The sequence below is a fragment of the Barbus barbus genome, assembly GCF_936440315.1.
Source record: "Barbus barbus genome assembly, chromosome: 39".
Lineage (NCBI taxonomy): Eukaryota > Metazoa > Chordata > Actinopteri > Cypriniformes > Cyprinidae > Barbus > Barbus barbus.
Genome location: NC_136717.1, coordinates 15,685,115 through 15,707,647, shown reverse-complemented (window position 1 = coordinate 15,707,647; position 22,533 = coordinate 15,685,115). Strand labels below are relative to the sequence as shown.

Below are 22,533 nucleotides of genomic sequence, written 5' to 3'. Positions count from 1 at the left end.
GCCTAACGCAGTACAGATAATTATTATTATTATTGTTATTTTTTTATAAAAAGACAGATAAAATACAATTAGAATAGATAGTGCTAGAGTTAGAGGGTCAAGTAAAGATGATATTAGATATTATTAGATATTACATATTTTTAAAATGGTAAAGATAGTAACACTACAGTGAATTAAATGCGCAGTAAACTGTCATTTGACATCACAAATCAAATTATGGCATGTCATTTTACTTTACCTTTTTTTCCTGTAAATGCTTTATATTTTTACACAGGATTACAGCTTCTACTGTCATCTTAGGAGCTTGGTGCTTATATACTCCTCAAGGTATACAGTACCATTTAGGTACTAAGACTTTAGGTAATATGTAGCCTAGTTTTAAGGATGTTAAGGTACTAATCTGCACTAGTATGCATATTTATAGGTAAACAAGGTACACAATTTTACTTTTTAAAAAAGGTAGTGCCCCAGTGACAGATTTTGTACCTTTTTTATGAATGAATAAGCGAATTTGTAACTGGTTAAACTTTCATATCGCAACACTCCCCAGTCTCCCCTAACATGAAATCTCAGGTTTCTATAAAAACACTTATGAGACAGCGCAGAACATTTGTTTCACAGATGCCATCAGCATGTCTCTAAACTAAAAATAATGTTCAATGCAGAATGACCCTTCATAGAGGAATGTTCTGTAGGACCTGAGCACTGTCCTGGGATACCATGCATGCCTACTGTGTGTTGAAATAATGTCCCGTCTGCACACACCGTTCACAAGAAGTTCAGAGAGGACACAGATATGGATGAACAGAGCAATTTTAATGAGTTACTTCACAAATATAAACATTATAGAGGAACCCACAAATTTTTCGGCAGGGAGCTTTTTATAATATGATTGATGTTTAGAAGTTTTCATACAGGGGAAAAAACAGACGGAATGAGGCAAGATCTAGAAGAGGAACAAATTCATTTACAGCAACAGTACTTCTCCGAGATCTAAAACATGTGGCATGCATCAGCACCGCAAACGAAAGGGTTCCTGTGGCTTCCTCATCCCTCCAGCGAGAGGATTCTCTGGGATTTCATCAATGTTTGGGGCCTAAAATAAAGTTGACTTATATAAAGCCTGAAAGCAGATTTACTAAAATAAATAAATGATACAGTGTTAGCTTACTGCATAAATCACCCAAAGATTGCGTCAGACCAAAATCAACCAGAGACACAAAAGAATAATTCGAAAATAAATACAAATGATCCGAGTCATTATAAAAAAGAAATAAAATACACAGGTTGACGTGCTACACAGCACTTAGATTAAATGCCGAGAGTCTTAAAAACCAAAACTTAAGTAACATCATGAGATATTCATCCTATAACATTTGTCATTTATATGTAATTACTACTTGATTTCTCTCAGCAGGGATTGTGGAGTAAAACTGAACAAACATAAAGGGTGATTTAAGGACAATACGTATTCATTTCTAAGCAATGTGCAGTAATCAAACATGGATTTACAAAGTAATTGCTGCATTTAGACCTTCAATTAGTAGTAAATACTAGGGTTTACACTAAAGCGCCCCACAACTGTGATAATTCATCTTTGAGAGATTTTAACTGTGACTAAATATAATAGCAAAAAAACTCTCTGAAACAGGCTTGTTATTGCTTTACGAGGATTTCCAGTGTTTCTTTCTTAAAAATAAAAAATTCAAACATGACACTGAAGAATCTAAGAATGAAGTTAATACTCATTGGCAAAATAAACACATCTTCCCAAATGTTAAGCCACACACGCACATTACTATCACACATATAAACATATCGTGTAACATACAATGATTCACATCTTGTTGGAATGTCCTTTTACTCTGAAAATTCATTTGACAGGCTTTTAACCAGGAGAATGGTTCGAATTGACATCTTCAATTTTAGACTTTATCCAATATGAAGAATCGTTCTTCCAAACTAACAGCCAATCAGAACACCGATAGCATCGGTTTAAACACCCAGACATAAAATTCAAGTCATTACAAACACTTCATGTCGGAATTCCTCAAGTATAATAATTCTGCCAGTCAAATAATGGTTATTGAATGTGTTGGGCATGTAATCTGTCAGTACTAAGGCTTCTCTGTATCTTGACATACTTTGCAAAAAACAGTGCTTTCTAAAGACAGCACATGATCTGAAGCAGAAACGCTAGCGGATTCGACTCGCAGACAGATGTGCGCAGAAATGACCACAGGTTTGAAAGCAAAATCCACAGGAAAAAAGTTTGTCTTCTCAAAAAAATCCATCAACGCTTTCAATTAGAAAGAGCACAACTCCAAATACTGCTACAAAACACACTTCTGAGTTCATTTCTTTGGGGGATCAGTCGTGTTGAAAGATGCTTCGATAAGACATCAGTCCTTCCCTGGTCAGCACAAGGCAGAGTACTTGTAGAGCCGCTTTGGCCCTGAGGGTGGCAGCAGAGAGGGGGCGCAGTCTGAATTTGACCTCAGCATGTGGAGTTACAGCTCAACGCTTTTAGTTAGAGAGCTCTCCAGTGTGATGGGGAAGTCATGGAGCGTTTCCAGAACTGCGACGAGAGAGCTGACAGTGAGTTTGTCTCGCAGTAACGCGTTCTCCTCATACATGCGTGTGATGACGGGGCATTCGGCCAGTAGAGGGAGCCACTGCGGCAACAGTCGGTCTCTGTGAGAGTGGGATACACATGCAGACAACTTTAAATACATTTTGTTTATTAAAAAACTAAATTATTTAGCTTTAAGGAGCATATGGGTGTCCTTACCTCGCCCCGAGACAAACTAGCAGCTGGAACTTGCCATCTTTGCCAATGTTGCGTGGCATATTGTTAATGGCGTTGACGTATCGACAGAAAGATTCATAATTCAGACCTAGAGGTTCTGGTGTTTCTTGCAGGTCTCCAATCTGATCTGCATTCTCCATAAATCCTACTGTTCTCTCTGTACAACACACAGACATAGGAACTCCATTATATTATATTTAAGCAGCATATTTTATATATTTTAAGCAGCACAACAATATAATAGAAATAATTGTTTTGTATAACATACAAAACGATACTAAATGCTTAATTGTCTCCATTTTAAAGTACTGTTGGAGGACAAACGTGTGGCTATAAAGCCCTATATAATGAGGCTTTAAAATTATGAAGTTATTTAAAGTTATTTTACACCCTCCGATAGATAAATATATATAAACATAAATTGCTAAAAGTGATAGTAAAGACTTGTATTGTTAAGAAAGATTTATTTAAATAAATGCTGCTCTTTTTATTCAAAGAATCCTAAAAAAATTAAGTATGATAGGTTGGAACACTGACAATAAATCTAAGTATTAGAATGATTTCTAAAGGATCATGCGACACTGAGGACTGTAGTAAAGACTGATGAAAATTCTGCTTTGCATCACAAAAAAAAGATTTTAAAGTATATTAAAATATAAAACTTATTTTAGTTTTCAATATTTCACAATATTACCGTTTTTTTCAGCATTTCTGCTCAAATAAAGGCAGCCTTAACGAGCATAAGAAACTCATCAAAAAAATCTCAAAAAAAAAAAAAATCAGTGTAAGTTAAGCTTTAAATCACAGATATGGTTAAAACACAAACATGATAAATAAACTAGATCTATTATGACTTTTTCCTTTTCTCTACTACTGTCACAGGGAAACATTTAATAATCTAAGCTTACCATAGAAGTCCCACACAAAAACATTTTTCTGAAAGATTCGAGCTGAGCGGAAGCCATGCTGGAAGAACTGCTCCAGTGCCCACGCAAGACCACCTTCTCCACACAGCAGAACCGTAAGACTGCCCCTCTGAAAGCACAGACAAACCTTTAAATTAAAAAAAGGTTACAAGGACAACAAAAATGATAATAATCATGCGTGGGCATATCATACCTCTTTTTCAGGTTTGTGGAAATGCTTTATAATATTGTTGACTGCTTCACCGATGGATTCCTGTATCTGTACAGTTGTTGGTTCTGTAGAGAGAAGAATTGCATTTAACACAAATATCAAAAAGACCTAAAGAAATTAATATTAATTAACATCAATTATAATTTAAAAATAGTTTTGAATGTACATTAACAATAAAGACAATCATATCCAGTAGCCTAATAAAAGCTGATTTATATACAAGGAGAGTACTATGTACTTCATTTCTGTAAATCCCATCATCAGACACTTTTGTTTAAAAAAAATAATTGTGGTTGATTACTAATAGAGCATTTCTACAATGTCACCGATAAACAATGTTATTTATGCAATGCCACATTTTAACCACTAGGTGTCAGTGTAAGCCCAAGATGACCACCAGCACAACAAATCAAATGACTGAGCACCTTTGAAATTTAAGCTGAACTTACTGTTTCCACGTCCTGTAAGTGATGTGATGCTGATTCGTCGGATCTGGGAAGGTGATCGCTGAAGGGGCGGAGTCTTAGACCCTCTTCCTCCATCATCATCGTTGCACGGAACTACAAATTCACCAATCAGAACTCGCTCGAGACTGCCATCATCCACACCCTTCCCCAGCCACCTGCCACACGGGAACCTGGAAAGGATGATGAGTAAATAACAAGAAAACCATAAAAGGAGCAGGATGAATGGCAAGAGGCTAAAGTAGGCCGTACTTGTACGTGTGGCCAGTGATCTCATTGCGGACCATGACACAATCCACCAGCCACTTGGCAAGCAAGCCAGAATTATCATGACCCAGCTGCACTGTTGTCAACTTCCCGAGGTTCTGACACTGTAAGACACACATACAGAACAGATAAAGGCAACCATGTCAGAGGCACTGAGAGGCTGTCTGAGAATAACTGAACAACCCATGTGAAGGTTGAGCAGAGGAAGGACACCAAGATAGAGAACGTATGCAATGCACTATGGCTGGTTTAGACCATAGTAAACCCACGGCTCTAAAACATTCAGAATTTGACTAAATGCAAGTGTACAAACAGGGTCCAAAATTAACACTCTGTAAGTTCCAAATGAGTTAAAAACTAGCTTTAGCGAGTAAATACAAAGCAAATGTACAAAATTTGGAATGCAAAAATCACAAGATTTAAAGCTAAACTAACAACCCAAAGGAGAAGAAGAGGAGATCTCTCTATGTAGAGAAGTAGAAAAATGGAGAGATGGATGAATGGAGAGAGAGGGAGGAATAAAATGCAGGGATGTGCACCTAACCTTGAAGGCGATGGAGATGTGCGTGTGAGGCCTAAAGGCAGACTGCGAGAGGACACAGAATGAGTTAGAACATGATGGGTGATTGACAGCAAGACAAATGGCAGTGATTGGTTGTATGAGGTGGGATGTAACAATAATATCTCCTTCCTCAAAGTTATAGATTCATGGAGAGGTTTTGATCACTAATGCATGAATCACTATTTCAGTTTGGGGGAAAAAGAAAGAATCTGGACATCAAGAGAATCATTTCAATAGTGAGGGAATGCAAAATATTGTGAAAGGGCAAAGCAAAGTAAATTTCACAACAGTCGTGTGAATAATTTAATCCACTCAACAACAAAAAAGAGAAAGAAATTATATTTTGCTTACAGAAAATTCACATTTTATGACTTTAGAATATTCTGCAAAAAATATAATCATTTTAATAATAATGTTAATTAAATAAAATATGTACAGTTATGTTTATATTCCTCAATTCTTATTATCTTACTGCAAAATTGAAATAAAAATTATTTAGATTGTCAACAATTTATACTTTATGGTAGTATTTGTTGTATTGCCAACTGAAATAAGTCACAGTATTACAGTACGTTGTATTTATTCCATTAATCTTTAAGGTGAAATGTGACATTTTTATCATGAGATTTCTCTCTTTTGTTGTTGTTTTTTGATATTTTGTTCAGCTACATTTCTGTCATTTCCATAAATAGTTTCGATCTAACAGATGTTCAAAAGACCTGCAAGCACACTCAGTTCTGCGGATAGCAGGATGGATGATTGTTTCGGTCTCACAGGAAAACAAACTGTGACTCTCAAAATAAACTGCTGTATCAATTTCAGGGCAGAACAGCTGGAGCCTGATGTCACAGCACTCACATCAAACGTCATTTCCAGAACGTTCTTCGTGATCTGCAGGATGCCGGAGTCTCCCAGCTCACCGGACACACACAGCCAGGGGTTGGACGTCGTCATTGTGTTACTAAGCTTCTTGATGGGAATGATAACGGCCCTGTATGGAATCACTTAGGATGCAAAAAAAAATAAAAAATTGCAACTAAACACAGCATTACACAAAAAGACAGAAAAAATCATTCATAATGAGTTAAAAAGATATTCTAAGTTGCATTGCGACATTCTGTTGTGCAGTATAAATATGAATTTTTCATGCCTTGGTCACGCAGCATCAAATCAATATCAAGTGCCAGATATGCTGGATGAATACAGAAGCTGTTCCCTGCTGTTTTGTATGAGTGTTTGCATCAAATATGTAACCAAATAATCAAGATTTGGAGGAACAAATGTAAAAAATGTAATATGCATAAACTAAAGTAGATACAGTCCTGATTTGCATATCTGTACATCTGTGTGTGTCTCTCTTTCTGTGGGACGTACTTATGGTGGTGAAGACGCTGGTAAAGCAGAAGTAGTCCACAGCATTCAGGCTCAGGAGATGAAAGAGAAACTGCTCTTTTTCCTCTTCGCAGCGCAAGAAGGCGTAACGCTTGTACAGCTTCCTGTGGGAACATCGCATATTTAATAACAGGTGCACGCACTTGAAACGGGTCAGCATGCATGTGCTTGTTTGCGTCACTCACAAATTCTTACGATGAGCATATTTTTTGGTGTGTATGTATGTGGGAGTCTGAAAGGCAGGTGTGTGTGTGTGAGTGTGGATGCGTGTTAAGTATTATACATACTTGGTTAAGGCCTGGTCAGACAGCAGCTGTTTGAGATGCTGGGAAAGTAGTTTTTTCTCCAGAGACAGACGGATCCAGGCACGTGCTCGACCTACATCGGTTTTAATCTCTCCCATGCTCTGGATGTGTCTGAGAAGTCGAAAGAGAAAGAATGATGAAGAAAGACAAAGCATCAAAAGTAATAATGTAATTCACTGTATGTGGGTTGAAGAGGCTGCAAGCAATGCAAATCAATCACTTTTTTAAAACCATCATCATCAGCTGAATTATACATCCAAAACAAAAAATAAAATACGCACTACGGTATACAACATTTAACTGTCCTCGGGAATAAACACACCTCATATCCTGTATGACTGATACACGTAATGTAGGAAGACCCACACTGGACTCCGGCTTCCGTTTTTCCTGGCCATTAGACACTGTGGAGCAAGAAACAAACAGTTTTAGCACTTAGAGCAGTTTTAGAAGAAAGAAAATTGCACATTTAAATCCCTTCTAGAGGCACTGTTAGCCTGTTAGCAATGCTTAGCATGTAGAAGTGTTAGGCCTATAGTCTAGACATACTGTATATAGGAACACAAACCCTTTTAACTATGCAAACTGAATGCCAAAATGCAATTTAAAACTCAATTCAAGTGGGTTTTGAAATTACTAAAGCAGTTATGAACATGAAAAATTAACTTATATGTCCCTTTCAGTATTTCTACGAGAAGAACTAAGCAATTTAAAAGTTAGCTAAACATGTTTACAACTTAATTTAGGTCTTGAACTTCCCCAAAACAATGAAAAAAAAACTTGTTTTTGCGTAAAAGTATATTTACATTTCAATATGATGCAGTGATGCTAAATGTTAGCAATAACACTTGCAATCAGTATCAAGTATACCAAGCATGACAAGTACTTTATCAAATCCTACTTTAATAACTTTTTGATATATTTGCATATGACAAATATTACAAACAAGTTTTTGCATTTTGTTTTCACATAATTGAGTTCAGCTGTGCTAGAGGCACCAAATGATTGAAATCATTTATGACAGGGATTTTCAAACCTTTTTGTCAGCCGAACCCCTTTAACCTAAATTATTTACTTAAAATCTCAGGGGGTACTTCAAGTAGATAATAAGTAAATATTTCAATAATTTAATGGAGCATGTTTAACTTTAAAAACATTTTTATTTTTATCAGTTTTAAAATTTCAGTAGTATTTTCATAGCTATTGTTATTACACTCAACAAATGATTCAAATTCATATTACTGTAATTTACAATGTAATTATTAGATACAGGGTTTCCCATAAATATAATTATTTTTGTATATTTAAGATTTCACATTTAGCCTACATCACATTTGTATAAACCTGTAACATTTATTTGCAAAAACCTTCCATTTAATTAAAAATTCTCTTTGTATTAATTTGTCAATGGTATACACTCTTAGGCATACCGTGTACTAACTCACGAACCCCCTGCAATTCCCTCCCCACTTTGGGAAGCCCTGATTTATGTAATGCGAGATGAACCTCAACTAAATGCAGCCCTACAGAAACAAACACCCCTGAAAATCATTCTCTATGTATATCTGCACAGTTACTTGAGTAGAGTTGTTTCTCGTCTTATTAACTCATATGTATTTTACCTGGAGACAGCTGTTCGTTTTTCTCTTCTCTCGTCTGGTAGTGCAATAAATGAGACCACAGCGCAGACTTTCCCTATAAAGCAGGATAACAGCACACAGTGATTCCCAGCGTTAGATTGTATGGGTTAAATTGTGAAACGCATTTCCAGTTGTTTATGTCTCACCTGTTTGACCTGTAGGCCGTGGCTCCATATTCTCTCCAGTAGGTCACACAGACTGGCTATGAGTGTGTTCTCCTCCAGGCCGGTGATGTTCGCCTCTCCATGTCCCAGTTCAACAGCCTCTCTGCCCATTTTCTCCACCAACATACGCTTAGTCTGAGCATCCATTGATAAACAACATTAAAAACAACATACCAGACATTTCAATCTTGATTGAGTCTAAGGTCTGTAATGCAGCAGACAAATGGGTCAGACTAGTAATCATGCTTGTACTCAGAACCCGGTTCCCACACTTCTTGACCAATGCATTTATATGACTTTTACATCCAGCGGTTCATGATTACTAGATAAGGATATTAAAATCATTCCACAGAGATTGCTGGAGCAGATTTCCATTTGTATTGCATGTTAAGCATCAAGCTTTTAAATTAATAAATGCATGTGAATATACTACTTAGTTTACAACTGTCTCCAGTGAGACTCTCAACAGACTGACTGATGTTATGAACAGTGACTTGAATTAAATTCTACTCTACAAAAAAATCATGTCTATCCGATGAACTATTTTAAAGCACAGAAATAATTTAATATTAAATATAATTTCATATTAATAATGTCTGTGCCCTAAAATATTCTGCTGAGAGTCAATGAGCAAGTAATAAGTAAATAAATAAATCTCCACTATCGGCTTATAACCAACATTCTTAATTTCCAGGTATTCCATGGCAGTGGGAACCTTGTTAAAACACACGCACGCACACACAAATACACCCATCTGTGCATGTTAAACTCATCCTGACCTTCATTTTGCATTCTTTCAGTAAACCCTCCACAAACTTCCAGTTGGTCTGAGCGATGACCGCAGGGGACAGGTCTGATAGTTTGGGCTGTCTCAGGTTCTTCCCCAGGTTACGGGCCTCCTGCATGTACTTCTACACAAAGAGATCAGGACACAGACATTTAAAAGAGTAAAGTCATTTAAAAAGGTTTAATATACCTTGCTTTCTATACAGAAAAACAAGATCAATTGGGCTACAACAGGGGGTTTATGATTGCTGAGTGACTGGGTCGGTAAGCGCTCACTACTCAAACTCCGGTGTGTGGGAATATCCAAGGGCAGGATTGTGTGCAGCAGAGTTCAAAGGTCACTGTGTGTCTGAGGGGAAGGGCTTTGTGGACTTCTGTCATCTGGGAGGAGTTTGTTAAGGGCATGTTAGGAATGTTTTAAGTCGGTCATATAATGGCAGGCCTCCACATACCAGACAGCAGGCCGAGAAGGACTTTTTAGGCGGTTTAATAGGTGGGGGTGGCGCCTTATCCCACTCCCAGAAAGCCATAGAGTTCTGCAGGAGCAAACACCCCTCCACCTGCCGTGAGGTGGTACGGCCCACACAGCATACAAAAGCACACAGCAACAATGAAGAAACAATAGAAAAGGAAAGAAAAAAGCAGCATGCACATGAATGCAAGAAAAGATAAGGTAGAAGACAAACTGGAAGTAAAAGAAAATGGAGACAAATGAAGAAATGAGAACAGGCAAATTCACTAAAAGCCCAAGAGGCCTTCGCATTAAGCATGATTCATCAGGAACCATTTACAAGTCAAATTACAATGTAAATCACTTACAGCCCTGAAGACCATTCAAGTGATTCAGACATCAAGAATCTGTGATTTATGGAGAATCACTGTTCATTATCATAATTATAAGTAATAGCTCACTTAAAAAACGATGTAAATTTCTTGACATGAGTCATACCGTTTCTTGACATGACATAGCAACATTTAGTTCCTGTACAAATCATTCTTTTGAAAATCAATTTGTTTTACAAAACTGGTCTGGATTATTAATTCATAGATGTCGGTTATTTATCAGTAAATGACATCTTACACAGTATATGGGTTATTTTAGTTTTGTTATTTTAGAATTATTTATGTACCATAATTTTTTTGTGTATCATTTCATTTTCAGATGTCATTTTAATTTTATTTAAAATTTTATAGAAATTCTGTTATGTGTTTTTGTCAATGTTATTAATTTATAAATAAAAACAATATTTTTATTTATCTTTATTTTTATTTCAGGTTTTTAGTCATTTTAGTTGCTTTGGCAACTAACTAAAAAATTTAATGAGTTTACTTTAAGCTTAATTTTCTCATCCAATATCTATATTTTATGATTTTAGTTAGCAATAACAATGGAAAAGAGCGACAGTTATAGTTTTTAGAATAACTTCTTTTGTGGTCCATGAAAGAAAGTAAGTCTTACAGGTTTGGAACAACATGAAGGTGCGTAAAAGACAGAATGATCATTTTTGGATAAACCACTCATTATTTACTTTGGGATTCTGCCAACAATCAGCTTTATCAACCATCTGACAAATAAGACCCTAGGAAGGCACCAGTATAAAAGAGATGGAGTAAGTAAAAAGCCTCAAGATGAAAGGAATTACATAAAAAGTCTGTGCTAATCAAAGGCTGCACACAGAACAAGATGAAAAGAAAAAGAAAGGAGGAGAGATGCTGAAAAGGAAGAAAGCTGCAGTCTTACCTCTTTGAGGTCGTTGTCCAGCACAAGATGGTCGTTCTGCTGTCTGTGACGGTCCACTCTGCGCTGAGTTGAACATGTGCGGTTAGACCACCTGATCAAAGAGAGTTATTAGATTATCCCACACACACACACATTGATACAAGCTTTATAGAGTTTGCCACAAAGTAAATGAAAAGACAGCTAAATAAATAACTTTCATAAAATTGGTTATTGAAGTGTGACTAAAAACAGATGGATTGCAGCATCTGTTTTAATTTAAAACAGAGCTTTAAAACTAATATTGACACATGGCCCACACTGAATGGTCAATCTCTCATTACGGTGTCATGTGCCATAAAGAGGACTCACTTGTTGTTGGTGGGCCCTGAGGCGAGCACATCAGCCTGTAGTTTGGGGAAGAAGCCCTGCTGGTATTTTCCTTGGCCAATCTTCATATTCAGCAGGTGAGGATGGATGGCTGTGTGGTCGATCTTTCTCAGCCTTTGCTCTATGGCCTGAGCTGGAGAGGAGAAACACAGCTCGAGTGAGAGGGGTTAGGCATTATGTTGTGACCGCTTGAGACTTGAGTCTTCAAAAGAAATCACTTAAGAATATTCATTAATAATAACTGTAAACTTGAGGCTAGACTTCCACAACAGTAAAATAAAAGTATTTGAAAATAAACTAATGTATGAGCAAATCTGCTCTTAATTAGATACACTTTGCATGGGTTCAAATCTTGTTTTCATACTAACATAGTCATTTACTTCCTAGCATTTTAATCGTGCAACTAATATACCAATCAACGTTATGACTTTCATAGAGCATTTTGTTTTTGAAAACGTTGGGCATCTTTTATAGGGCATCTGTGGGCAGCTTGCCATTTCAGAAGCACATTTTTTAAGCCAGAACAGCAGCATCCATCTTCCAACAGTGACCTTCAGTGTGACAAGAGGTTATTGACCTAACAATGGTACTAGGGGCTTAGCGTGCAGACACCCACTCAACAATATTCAGTGCACATACACACACAGGCTTCCCAAGATGGCACAATACAGCGTCAGGCGCCCGCTCTTTTCTTTTCAGCATTTGGCAGCCTTTCAAAAGCGCTCCATTCATATGACTCATTTGAGGACATACTCTTCAGTTCTTTCATTCTGTGCTCCTCTCCTCATTTTTCAACCACTTCTGCAGTCTCTCTTCTCTTTCCCCAAACCCCCCTCGGCCCCTCAGCCGCCCTCTTGAACTGTCACTCTCTATAATCATTTGGGCACATACGCAGCAGCTATTTTTTTTCTACGGGCTTCATTAAAATTGAAATACACAATTTGTAGTGACAGAGCAATGACAGGGGAATAACCATCGGTTCAGAAAAAGAATGATGAAAGGTGCTCTGCTGAGGATGTGATTGCACATAAATCAGTAAGGCATAAAATGAGAAGTCATTTTCAATGCAGCAAAACACAATGATTTCCAAATCTGTTTATAGAGACAAAGAACACTGAACACAGTATAAACCACCCAACAGTAAAATTATTTCAAAGACCTCAAAATTGAATCAAGATGAAATAGCTTAATGTTTCTTACCTGACTCTTTGAGGAAAGTGCATTTCTGGTAAACTGATGAGCGCAAGTTGGGTGCGCGAACATTGTAGAGACGGGCCTTCTCAATGCGTCCGTCAAACACTCGAAGGAGGGGTTCTTTCTCCTCCCACTGAGACATGATCTTGTTGTCGATGAAGGTGGCAAACATTTGTGTTTCGATGAAATGGGACAGGAAGGGCAAGTACGGTTCTGGCTGGTCGGAAAGGAATGAAGCCTGAAGAGAAATCAAATGAAAGAACTTAAATGGATGTACCATCTGACCAATACAAAAGTGCCTAACTAGGCTACAACAAAAAAAATATTAAGAGTGTGTCTAATTAGTTTTGCGAATAAGTGTGTAGAATGTAAGTCATCACCTTGTCAAAGTTGTGCATTTGCTCTCTATTGGTCAGCCAGGACTCCAAATCTGGTGAGTTCTGAATCACAAACGACTCGTAGTCCGCAAACATTGTCGCAAAGCGTGCAGCGAACACCTCCCTCAGCTGCACGTTCAGTTTAGCGTTCCTCAGCTCCTCTTCCTTGGCAGGAGACCTTCCTCCGATGCCCTCCTCTCCTACGGCCTTCTGCCCCGTTGCCAATGCCTCCAGACCGGCCACTTTCACCCCAGTCCTTTTGGCCAGAGCCTGCAGACGCTCCAGAGTCGGGTTGCCCTGAAGAAGTTCCAGCACATCCAGCGCCTCTCCACCGAGGTTGCCGTTCTTTCTGTCATCCACCAACTTACTCAGGGACGTGGTCTTCAGCTTCTTCTCCAGCAAGGAGGTCTGCGTGCTGACAGCTGGATCAGGGGAGGAGTTGCCCCCCTCAGGAGACAGACCAAAGCTTAGCAATACCTCACTGAGTTCCTGGATGAATTCGGTCTTGTTGGGGAATTGAGGGAAGTCTTCAGGCAGCTCGATGCAGTGGTTGTCGATGTCAACAAAACACAGGTTCGCCTGAGGAGAGAAAGGAGCCGTGCAAATGAACATTTATGCCTCAAGCCACACATCTAAGTCTGCAGTTGTAAGAGTTCAAGTTTTGCTGTAACAACACTTCTATTATTTGTTATTAAATGCCACCAGGCTGATTTTTCTGTAATTACACTTCAACCTGTACTATAATACATACAACAATAAACAATAATGCTGTGACAAAGGAAATTTGTTTGTGTGAAATTATTCAGACACTTTGACCTGACCATGTTTTGCTTAAGTGTTTTTTTCTTTAATTGCTAATGCAACCTTTTCCCACCACAGACTGAACAGAATTAAGCATTGCTTGATAATTGGTTGACCTGAATTGGTATTATCTAATTGTGTACTTAAATTTAACAGCTGATAGCTATTCATCCTAATTCATTACATACCTTTCTATCAAAGTTATCTGACATTATCAAGAAGAATTTGTTCTGACACAGTTTAACTATTTAATATTTAATTAATATTTTTTATATTATTATATTATATTTATATATATAGTGAGTGAGTGAGTGAGTGAGTGAGTATAATATAATATATACAAGTAATTTAAGAAGAAAAAGAATCCACAATAATAGCCTGGCACAATAATCACTACATTAACATGAAGATTACATTATAAGCCAACTTCATTGTGATGTGCCAAACAAAGAAATGTCTAAAACACAAATGCATGCTGGGAAATTACAGTATTCAGACACACACACACACACACACTGACCCAAGTTGCAATAGAAATCATCAGCTGTACTGACCGAATAACCAAAGCCAACATCTGGAATTAGGTTAAATCAATCCAGTGGATCATTAGAAATCTCACTATGTGACACATTGCTGTTCAGTCACATGCAATGCAGCTCATGCAGTCAAAATGCCCTCAAGTGAGTGTGTGTGTGAGAGTGACCTTGTTGCTGTAAAAATAAATCAGTCAAGCAGAACTATCTGTTCTGTCAGGCCACAATGCTAACAGCCTGTCAGAAACCAGCATTCAGGCCAGGATGCATGTATTTGACCTAGCTAAATAAAAAAAATTACATATTTTTTCCTATTAAAAAATGCGTTACTTTAGGTTCGTCTTTATGACTGTCTTCATTTCATACGAGTGCACATAATTTGAAATGTGTGTCAGCTTTCTTTAAATGTACTTTTTTAATGTCTCCTTTTACACTGCTACATAAACATGAGTGTGTGCACACGTTTGCGCACATGTAGGTTTGTGTTGTACTCTAAATATGCATCTAAGACTCATTGCATACTAATAATGTTCCCGATCAGAAGAATTCTGCTCTAAAATGGGTAAAAACAATGGACCGGAGCTGAAGCATAATTAGCTATAGCACTGTTAGCCATACTTGGAGTGCTGTTACACAAGGACATATTAGAAAACCTCAAGTGGTTTTAAAGCAAGGACAAGGAAACGGTTGTGAGGAGAGCAGCATTTTAGCATAATCCGGCCTCAAGAGATGACTACGGAAATGGCAATCCCAAAATGCCCTGTAACAAGGTCAGTGAAAAAAAGATGGTTGATGAGGTAAAATCTAAATAATTAATAATAATTGTATTGCATTTATTAAATTTCTCAATGTTTGTGTTCTGTGTATTTTAATGTGTTTTATTAGAGTATTATTTCTAGACGTTGTACACTACTGTTCAAAAGTTAGGGGTTTTTTTTAAAGAAAGAAATTAAAACTTTTATTGAGCATGGATGCATTAAATTGATCAAAAGTGATGATAAAGACATTCATAATGTTAAAAAAAATTATATTTCAAAAAAATTATGTTCATTTGAACATTTTAATCAGTGAATCCTGAAAAATCACAGTATATTAAGCAGTAGAACTGTTTTGAATATTGATAAAAAACAAATGTTTCTTGAGCAGCAAATCAGCCTATTAGAATGATTTCTGAAAGATCATGTGACACTGAAAACTGGAGTAATGGCTGCTGAAAATTCAGCTTTACCATCACAGGAATAGACCACATTTTAAAATATATTAAAATAGAAAACAATTACTTAAAATTTTCTTAATACAGTGATTAACAATATTTGTGTTTTTAACTGTAACAAATCAACTTGATCAAATAAATGCAGCCTTGGTGAACATAAGAGATTTTTTTTTTTATATTTCAGAATCCAAAACTTTTAAACATTAGTTTATATAAAAGTGATTCAGTAAAATGGAAACCCGTGTTGCTTTCGCAAAATAAGCCATCTCCTCTCTTGTTCCCCCTTTGGTCTCGCTCTTGATGCCATTTGTCTTTTTTTTCTGGGTCAGAGTGACTTCAAAGAGAATGCATAGCAGGGAATCTGGATGCCGAGTTACGGAAAATGGGATTTAGGGATGAGGATGTGGGGAAGCCTAGCAGCATCCAGAAGGACAAACCATGCATAATTAACCTCTGCTAAGAATTCTGATACAGCATGACACAAAGAAACGAAGGCTCTGCAGCTAATGTAACACATCAAACATGGAAACAATGTATTCACTAAGAAATAAGAGGGAAACAAGGACTGTAAAAGAAGAGCCTCATACTAGTCAGGCTATTTTCAGCAAAGGCCTCTGGTGCTTTTTAAAGGCATTGAGGGCGTTCTAATATGCAGATCATCCATTGTCACCAACCAATCCGGCTCCAAAGTTATAAAGCCTCTTAAAAAAAACAGCCCACTTGATGGATGCATCCACATCCCAGGAATTTCTAAGTGGCTTTGGTGAGAAAAAGTGTGCGAATGTGCAGGTTTGTGCAGGTTACCTCTTGAGGCAGCTCTAGTTTGGAGCGGTCCGTGCCCTCTTTGGACTGCAGGCCCATGAGATACGGCACAGGGGCGTCCAAGAAGTGCAGAAGTGAAGCAGGAAGGATGGGCACATACACATGCTGCCACTGGAACGGGAACAGCAATGTTGTGATTCCCTCTGCAACCACCATGAGCCTCTGGTAATCTAGATGTACACAGACAAAAGAAAAATGTTATCATAATGTCTTTTCTTTTTGTAATATCTTTTTGAAGCTTTCTCAAAAATTTCTCAGACAAATTTGATGTGTGATTAATTTGTGATCAAGTAGATTAGTCAAAACACTGTGTAATTAATAAATTAATTTAATCGCTTTACAACCCTAGTATAGTTTTTTTGTCGATATAAAAGTTAATCTATTTGTTTTTCCCTACTATACTATATATGCATAATATCAGTGAAGATCGTAACCATGAATTATGTTGAAATTCCTAAAACTGGCTAGCAAATCGGTTTTATTGAACCATCAAAGTCATTTTTGCTACTTGCCTTTGGCACTTGATGATGGTTCAATTTGGACCTAAGTTAAGTTAGATGAAAGGCAACTTATCACATAATACTCTATGGTGGACTTACTAAAAGAGGGCAATGTTATTATAAAAATCCCATCATTTGTCCATATGGAGAACAGTCAGAGGAATTCATTAGCATGTGTATCAGCTTGTGTTTACTGAAAAGCATATGTGCTGCAGCAGGGTAATGTAATATTCATTCGGCTCCTCCACATTCACTCAGTCTCCACATCAAAGGCCCTGCAAAGATGCACTTGCCAGCATCAGAACTCAAATTTAAATGCTTAAATAAGAGATTAACTGTTCTGCATAGAGTGAAGACTTAAGTCAAACACAAACAGCCTGTAAGCTTGATATAAAAGGTAGAGCTTGCCAGTTGGTCAATACATTTAAAACTGAATTAGGCTAATTAAATCACACAATTATCCTAGCAGTAGAAACAAACACAGAAAGTCAATCTATTGTTTGGAAACTGCATTACTGTAATAAACAAATAAATCTATATTTATTTCTAAACATATTTTGTATTTATCTTATGTAATAGTAAAAAAGAATGCAATGACAAAGATAAAGATAAACCAAATAAAGCAAAACCAATATGCACCAAACAAAAGCCAACAAAACCAAATGAAAGCAAATGAATATGAACAAAACAAAATGGAAGCAAATGAAACCAGGCACAACCAAACAAAACCAAGCCAAACGAAAACAAATGAAAGAAATTGAAAGCAAAAAAAGACATACAAAAGCAAACAAAGCAAGACCAAAAACATATGAAAGCAAAGCCAAAAGAAAGAAAACAAAGCCAACTTGGCCAATTGAAATCAAACTAAACCAAATGAAACAAACAGAACACACAAAACAACATGGAACAGTCAAAAGCAAACAAAAAGAAAGACCAAAAAAGTATTAACAAAACAAACGAAAGCAAGCACAAGTGGATAAATCTGGACTAGGCAGGTGCAAACAAAGATGACCAAACAAAACAAAAAACATTTCCTAAGCTAAAATCGTATGTTTCTTACCTTGCGAGTAGAGGAGGATCTGCATCTCAAGTAGAACACAAGTAAAAATCTGCACCAGATTTTCCACTCCCAACAACTGGAAAGCCTCACTCAGTGGGAAATCAGCCAACGGCAGCTCCCCGACACCAGGCCTCTGGCAAAGAATAGGTTCATACACTCCGTGGAACTTTAAAGAGCGTCCAGGAGGCGGCAAAGGTACTTCATAGAGGATGTTGTAGATGTAGCTTTCCAAAGCAAGTGGGGGTGGCTGATGGGAGATGACAGCACGGTGCACCTGGGACAGGAAGCGTTTACAGGGGTGCATGAAGGGCATGGGTGTGATTAAACACATAGCTTTGGACACGTACAGTGTGTCGCGAACAGAATCATAGCCTTCGCCGGAGCAGCCACAACTCCTATGGCCCCCTTGTGAGGAGGAAGTTGAGGATGGAGACTCAACTTCATCCAGGCTGCTGGCTAAAGAGTCCATACTAGAGGAGGATGAGGAGGATGAGGAAGATGACGAAGGGCAGTTATGGGCAGATGCATTATGCTCTGCTTGGTGCATCTGGTGTAGCGTCTGCATGGCAGAGCAGATCTGAGGGCTGGTCACCTCCTCGTAGAAGGTGTGAACGAAACCATAAGTGCGAGATCCATCTTCTCTTGTGATGAGGAAAGAGTGGAACTGTGGGGTACGACTGTCACGCTGTGTTCGGAATGACAGACCTTTGGGCATGCAGAGCTGAAGAGAAAGAGAGAGAAAATTACTTATTGCTTCAGTAACTACACATTTCGTAATGTTGCCTTTATTGTGCATTTTTATATATGCAGGGCTTCTACTGTTTACACTTCCAGCAACATAAAAAAAACGATGTAAACCTTAGCACTCCACTGAGAAAAAAAAAATGTGATGAAGATGAAGATGCTGTTGTCAGAAGACAGCCAAGCACATTATTGCTGATGGATTTTCCTCTTACTCTGCATTGCTTTAATGGATGTACAGCGAGAGATGGCATCTGTTAAAAGTTGGCTGGTCAATATGTTAAAGACATGCAGTTTATTCCTCAAGATTTTATACACATGTAGATGGGGGAAATGTTTCAGTCACCCTCTATCTCATATGTGGCAATATGATTTTAACTCCAAAGTGCATTTGACGTGACTAAACTGGACGACTTAATGGTAAATTATGCAGGTAATGGAATGCATCGTTGATCTTTAACTTTTATTTTGGCATCTGCTTTATAAATAGACACATGCAAAGATTCAAAGATGCACGCACAACAGATATATGCAAAATATGCACAGCCTATTTTAATCGGATTTACTGAGCAAAGTGTCTGAATGCCTGAAACTTGCATTTTTTTCAATTACAGGGGACCAATTCACTTAATTCATTTGTTACTACATAAAAGCCTATAACCACAATATTGTGTTGATAAATATGTTTACAGTACATTTTCAGCATGTTTTCTGCACTGCACTAGGCAAAAATTGGACGCTTTTGCACCTACTCTGCTTTGCTCTTATTTACGCAGCACCATGCTGCACGCACATGCAGTGTGAATAGTGTAACTTGTTAAAGTTATCAAAATAAAGTGTCATTCAAATGCCATCTGAAATAGGCAAGAACTGAAACGATGGAGAAAAGGAGGGAGAGAGAGAAAGGACAGAGAACAAAAGAGTGCAGGAGTGAAAAGAAGATTAGCCAAGAGTGGAATTGAAAAATGAAAGTATTCACTAGTGGAATTTTATCCAGACCTTGGAGGACTGAGAACTGAAAAGGAGTTCTATGATTGTAAGCTCTCTTTCAAGCACTTTAATGTATGTATGTATGTATGTATATGTGTGTGTGTGTGTGTGTGTACCTACTTAACCATATTTTGGCGACAAAGTTGTACCCAAAAGTGAGGTAAACCTGACAAAATCTCCAAAACCTCCCGTTGGGGACGTCCTCATTTGTAAAACGGGTTTAAAAATAAACAAAAAATTTTTTTGAAATTGTAAAAATGCAGAAGGTCTCCTGTGAGGGCTAAGTTTAGGTGTAGGGTTGGTGTAGGGCAATAGCACATACAGTCTGTACAGTATAAAAACCATTACGCCTATGGAATGTCCCCATTTAGATAGCCAAGTAAACGTGTGTGTGTGTGTGTGTATATAGTTTTACATGCGAACCTCTGCATGATAAGTGACTGATAAGTGACTGGCCTTGAAAAATGACTAAACAGGAACATCATTACGGTTTTTTTTCCCCTCAAATGATGTGATGGCACCATGACTGGCAGCACTGAGCACTTCAGGTGTTCCTTTCACAGAGCGAGAACATGCACAATGAGCCGTTTCCATGCCGACGAAAGCAGAGAGCCTGGGTTGAATAATTGATGCTGGTGTCACTACTGCCAAGCTTCCGTTTACGTTTGCCAATGGAAAAAATGACCTTGCAGCACAGGAACGATAGGTCAGAGGTTTTCGTTACCTCTGCATGCTCTGTGATGGTAACACAAGCCCTTCGGCTGATCATTGCATGCAACCACAGAGTGAGTGAGAGTCTGTGTGTACACCTTATGATACTCCAAATCAATGCAGATCTTTCTTATGACTAATGTGAGAAATAGTGAGATTGTGTATGGGAACATTTTTTTGAAACTGAAAACAAACAAGTTTAGATGATTTGGACATGATAAATTTGCCATAAAAATTCACCCAAGTCATAAAGCCTCAGCATGCTCTGAAAGGCCCGTGTCCCAGACGTATTTCATACAAAACATAAAAAAAAAAAACAAAAGCGCAACATCACAACAAATCAAAACAAACACACAAAACAAGAATAATAAAATATAAATAAACAAAACGTAAAACAAAAAAAGAATGAAACAAAACCCAACCAAAAACAAAACTCTAAAACAAACAAACAAAAAATTATTATATAAAACAAGCACAAAATTGAATGATACAAAATAAAATAATGATATAAACCATTAAACACATTCAAATCACTGCTGGAGGTAATAAATCAAAAGGCATGAACCAAAGAGGTAAAAGTATCAAGTACTGAAGTCACTTACCATGTTGACAGCATCCTGGTCAAATGGGTTGCACTCTATGTTCTCTGGGTAGTGGGCAAGCACTTTGGATTTGAAGGTCCTTTTGAGGGGGCTCTGATCAAAGTTTTCCCCTGCAGAGAGGAATGGAATAAGTATTAAGGAGAGTAGAGGATTGGAAACATCTTTTAAAATATGCATAAGCTTTAGAATGCAAAAGCTATGGTACGAGTGTATCTGAATTTTTATACATGGTCATAAATAAGAGGAGGTTTATCATGTGCCTTCGCTACACTGCATTTAACTGATAAAAGTTTCATGGTTTCGCCACTAAACTGCAAGGCCTTTTGAGAGGATGGTACTGTATAGAGATATCCATGCAAACAAGTTACATCTGCTTAATTGTGCTGAACCGTAAGGGGTTTACTTGAATGTGTATTTCAACATACAGTTAAATAAATCTGGCACAATACTCTAACACACATTTCACACCTTCTTTTGATAGTTTAATAACTTGTTGAAACAAACATTGCTATGACATGTTTACGACAACTCTCTCAGGTACGTTGGACAGAGTAATCCACTTGTATTTACCATGTGACCCAGATATGACACCTGTCTCTGAGGGCATAGTGTTGGTCTGAGCAGGATTCCTCACCGTCTAATCTCAACACTAGCATACATACACCCACATCTGGGTTTGTTCAGCATTCATTTTCCCACTCATATACCCCAAAATAAGAATGTGACAATTGATTAATGATATTTTGATACATTTCAGTTGAACTTTATTTTACAGTACTTACAGTGTACATACAGTGTACTTACCTAAGAAAGTACTGGTAATATAAGATAACTACATGGGGTATGGTTAGATTTAGGGGTATGTTCAGGGTTAGTACCTAGTTTTTACCTAGTTATTGTAATTACTATAAAAGATACATAGTATGTACATGAGGAACAGGACTTTAAAATAAAGCACTACCATTTCTATCAACGCTGAAGATTTTAGCATGGTAATGGATGTGACCATGTTAACGTATTTGGTCTTGGTGGAATAGATCTGCTACGCTGCTGATTTGCTGCTGCTGTTGTTGTAGATTATTGCTGCTGCTGCAAAGCAAGTACAGAAACTTGCTACTGCCAATATGCTACTGCACAAATAGCATATAAAATAACCCGTAGCACATCTATACAGGTGGAGCTGGGGAAGGTGGAGGGTTTCAGAGGAACTCTGAAAGTGCGCTGCGAACTGCTCGAGTGAATGCTAACCAGCCATTTAAAATGTAAAGCAGCAAGCTCATTGGCTGCATATGCAACATGAACCAATCAGCTTGAGCCAAGTAGTTTAACGCTGTGAATATCATCAGTTTGCATTAA

General features: G+C 37.6%; 1 protein-coding gene across 5 annotated transcripts in view; it reads right to left on the bottom strand.

Moving 5' to 3' along the window:
• Nucleotides 1-797: 797 nt before the first annotated feature.
• Nucleotides 798-22,533, bottom strand: part of dennd5b (DENN/MADD domain containing 5B) — a 36,508-nt gene continuing 14,772 nt past the window's right edge. For 2 of the 5 annotated variants that reach the window (XM_079398606.1, XM_079398604.1), the window contains 21 exons: nucleotides 21,178-21,287; nucleotides 18,134-18,854; nucleotides 16,556-16,743; nucleotides 13,208-13,783; nucleotides 12,834-13,065; nucleotides 11,616-11,766; nucleotides 11,268-11,358; nucleotides 9,520-9,651; nucleotides 8,723-8,875; nucleotides 8,559-8,631; nucleotides 7,259-7,340; nucleotides 6,919-7,047; nucleotides 6,614-6,735; nucleotides 6,098-6,243; nucleotides 5,222-5,263; nucleotides 4,663-4,781; nucleotides 4,396-4,583; nucleotides 3,929-4,011; nucleotides 3,718-3,844; nucleotides 2,792-2,966; nucleotides 798-2,694 (listed from right to left, as the gene is read on the bottom strand). In XM_079398606.1, the coding sequence (XP_079254732.1) occupies nucleotides 2,511-2,694; nucleotides 2,792-2,966; nucleotides 3,718-3,844; nucleotides 3,929-4,011; nucleotides 4,396-4,583; nucleotides 4,663-4,781; nucleotides 5,222-5,263; nucleotides 6,098-6,243; nucleotides 6,614-6,735; nucleotides 6,919-7,047; nucleotides 7,259-7,340; nucleotides 8,559-8,631; nucleotides 8,723-8,875; nucleotides 9,520-9,651; nucleotides 11,268-11,358; nucleotides 11,616-11,766; nucleotides 12,834-13,065; nucleotides 13,208-13,783; nucleotides 16,556-16,743; nucleotides 18,134-18,854; nucleotides 21,178-21,287 (3,824 nt within the window). In that variant the 3' untranslated portion in view covers nucleotides 798-2,510. Of the gene's footprint in view, nucleotides 2,695-2,791; nucleotides 2,967-3,717; nucleotides 3,845-3,928; nucleotides 4,012-4,395; nucleotides 4,584-4,662; nucleotides 4,782-5,221; nucleotides 5,264-6,097; nucleotides 6,244-6,613; nucleotides 6,736-6,918; nucleotides 7,048-7,258; nucleotides 7,341-8,558; nucleotides 8,632-8,722; nucleotides 8,876-9,519; nucleotides 9,652-9,978; nucleotides 10,087-11,267; nucleotides 11,359-11,615; nucleotides 11,767-12,833; nucleotides 13,066-13,207; nucleotides 13,784-16,555; nucleotides 16,744-18,133; nucleotides 18,855-21,177; nucleotides 21,288-22,533 lie in introns of all 5 variants that reach the window. The other 3 variants (XM_079398605.1, XM_079398607.1, XM_079398608.1) reach the window with 2 other exon arrangements.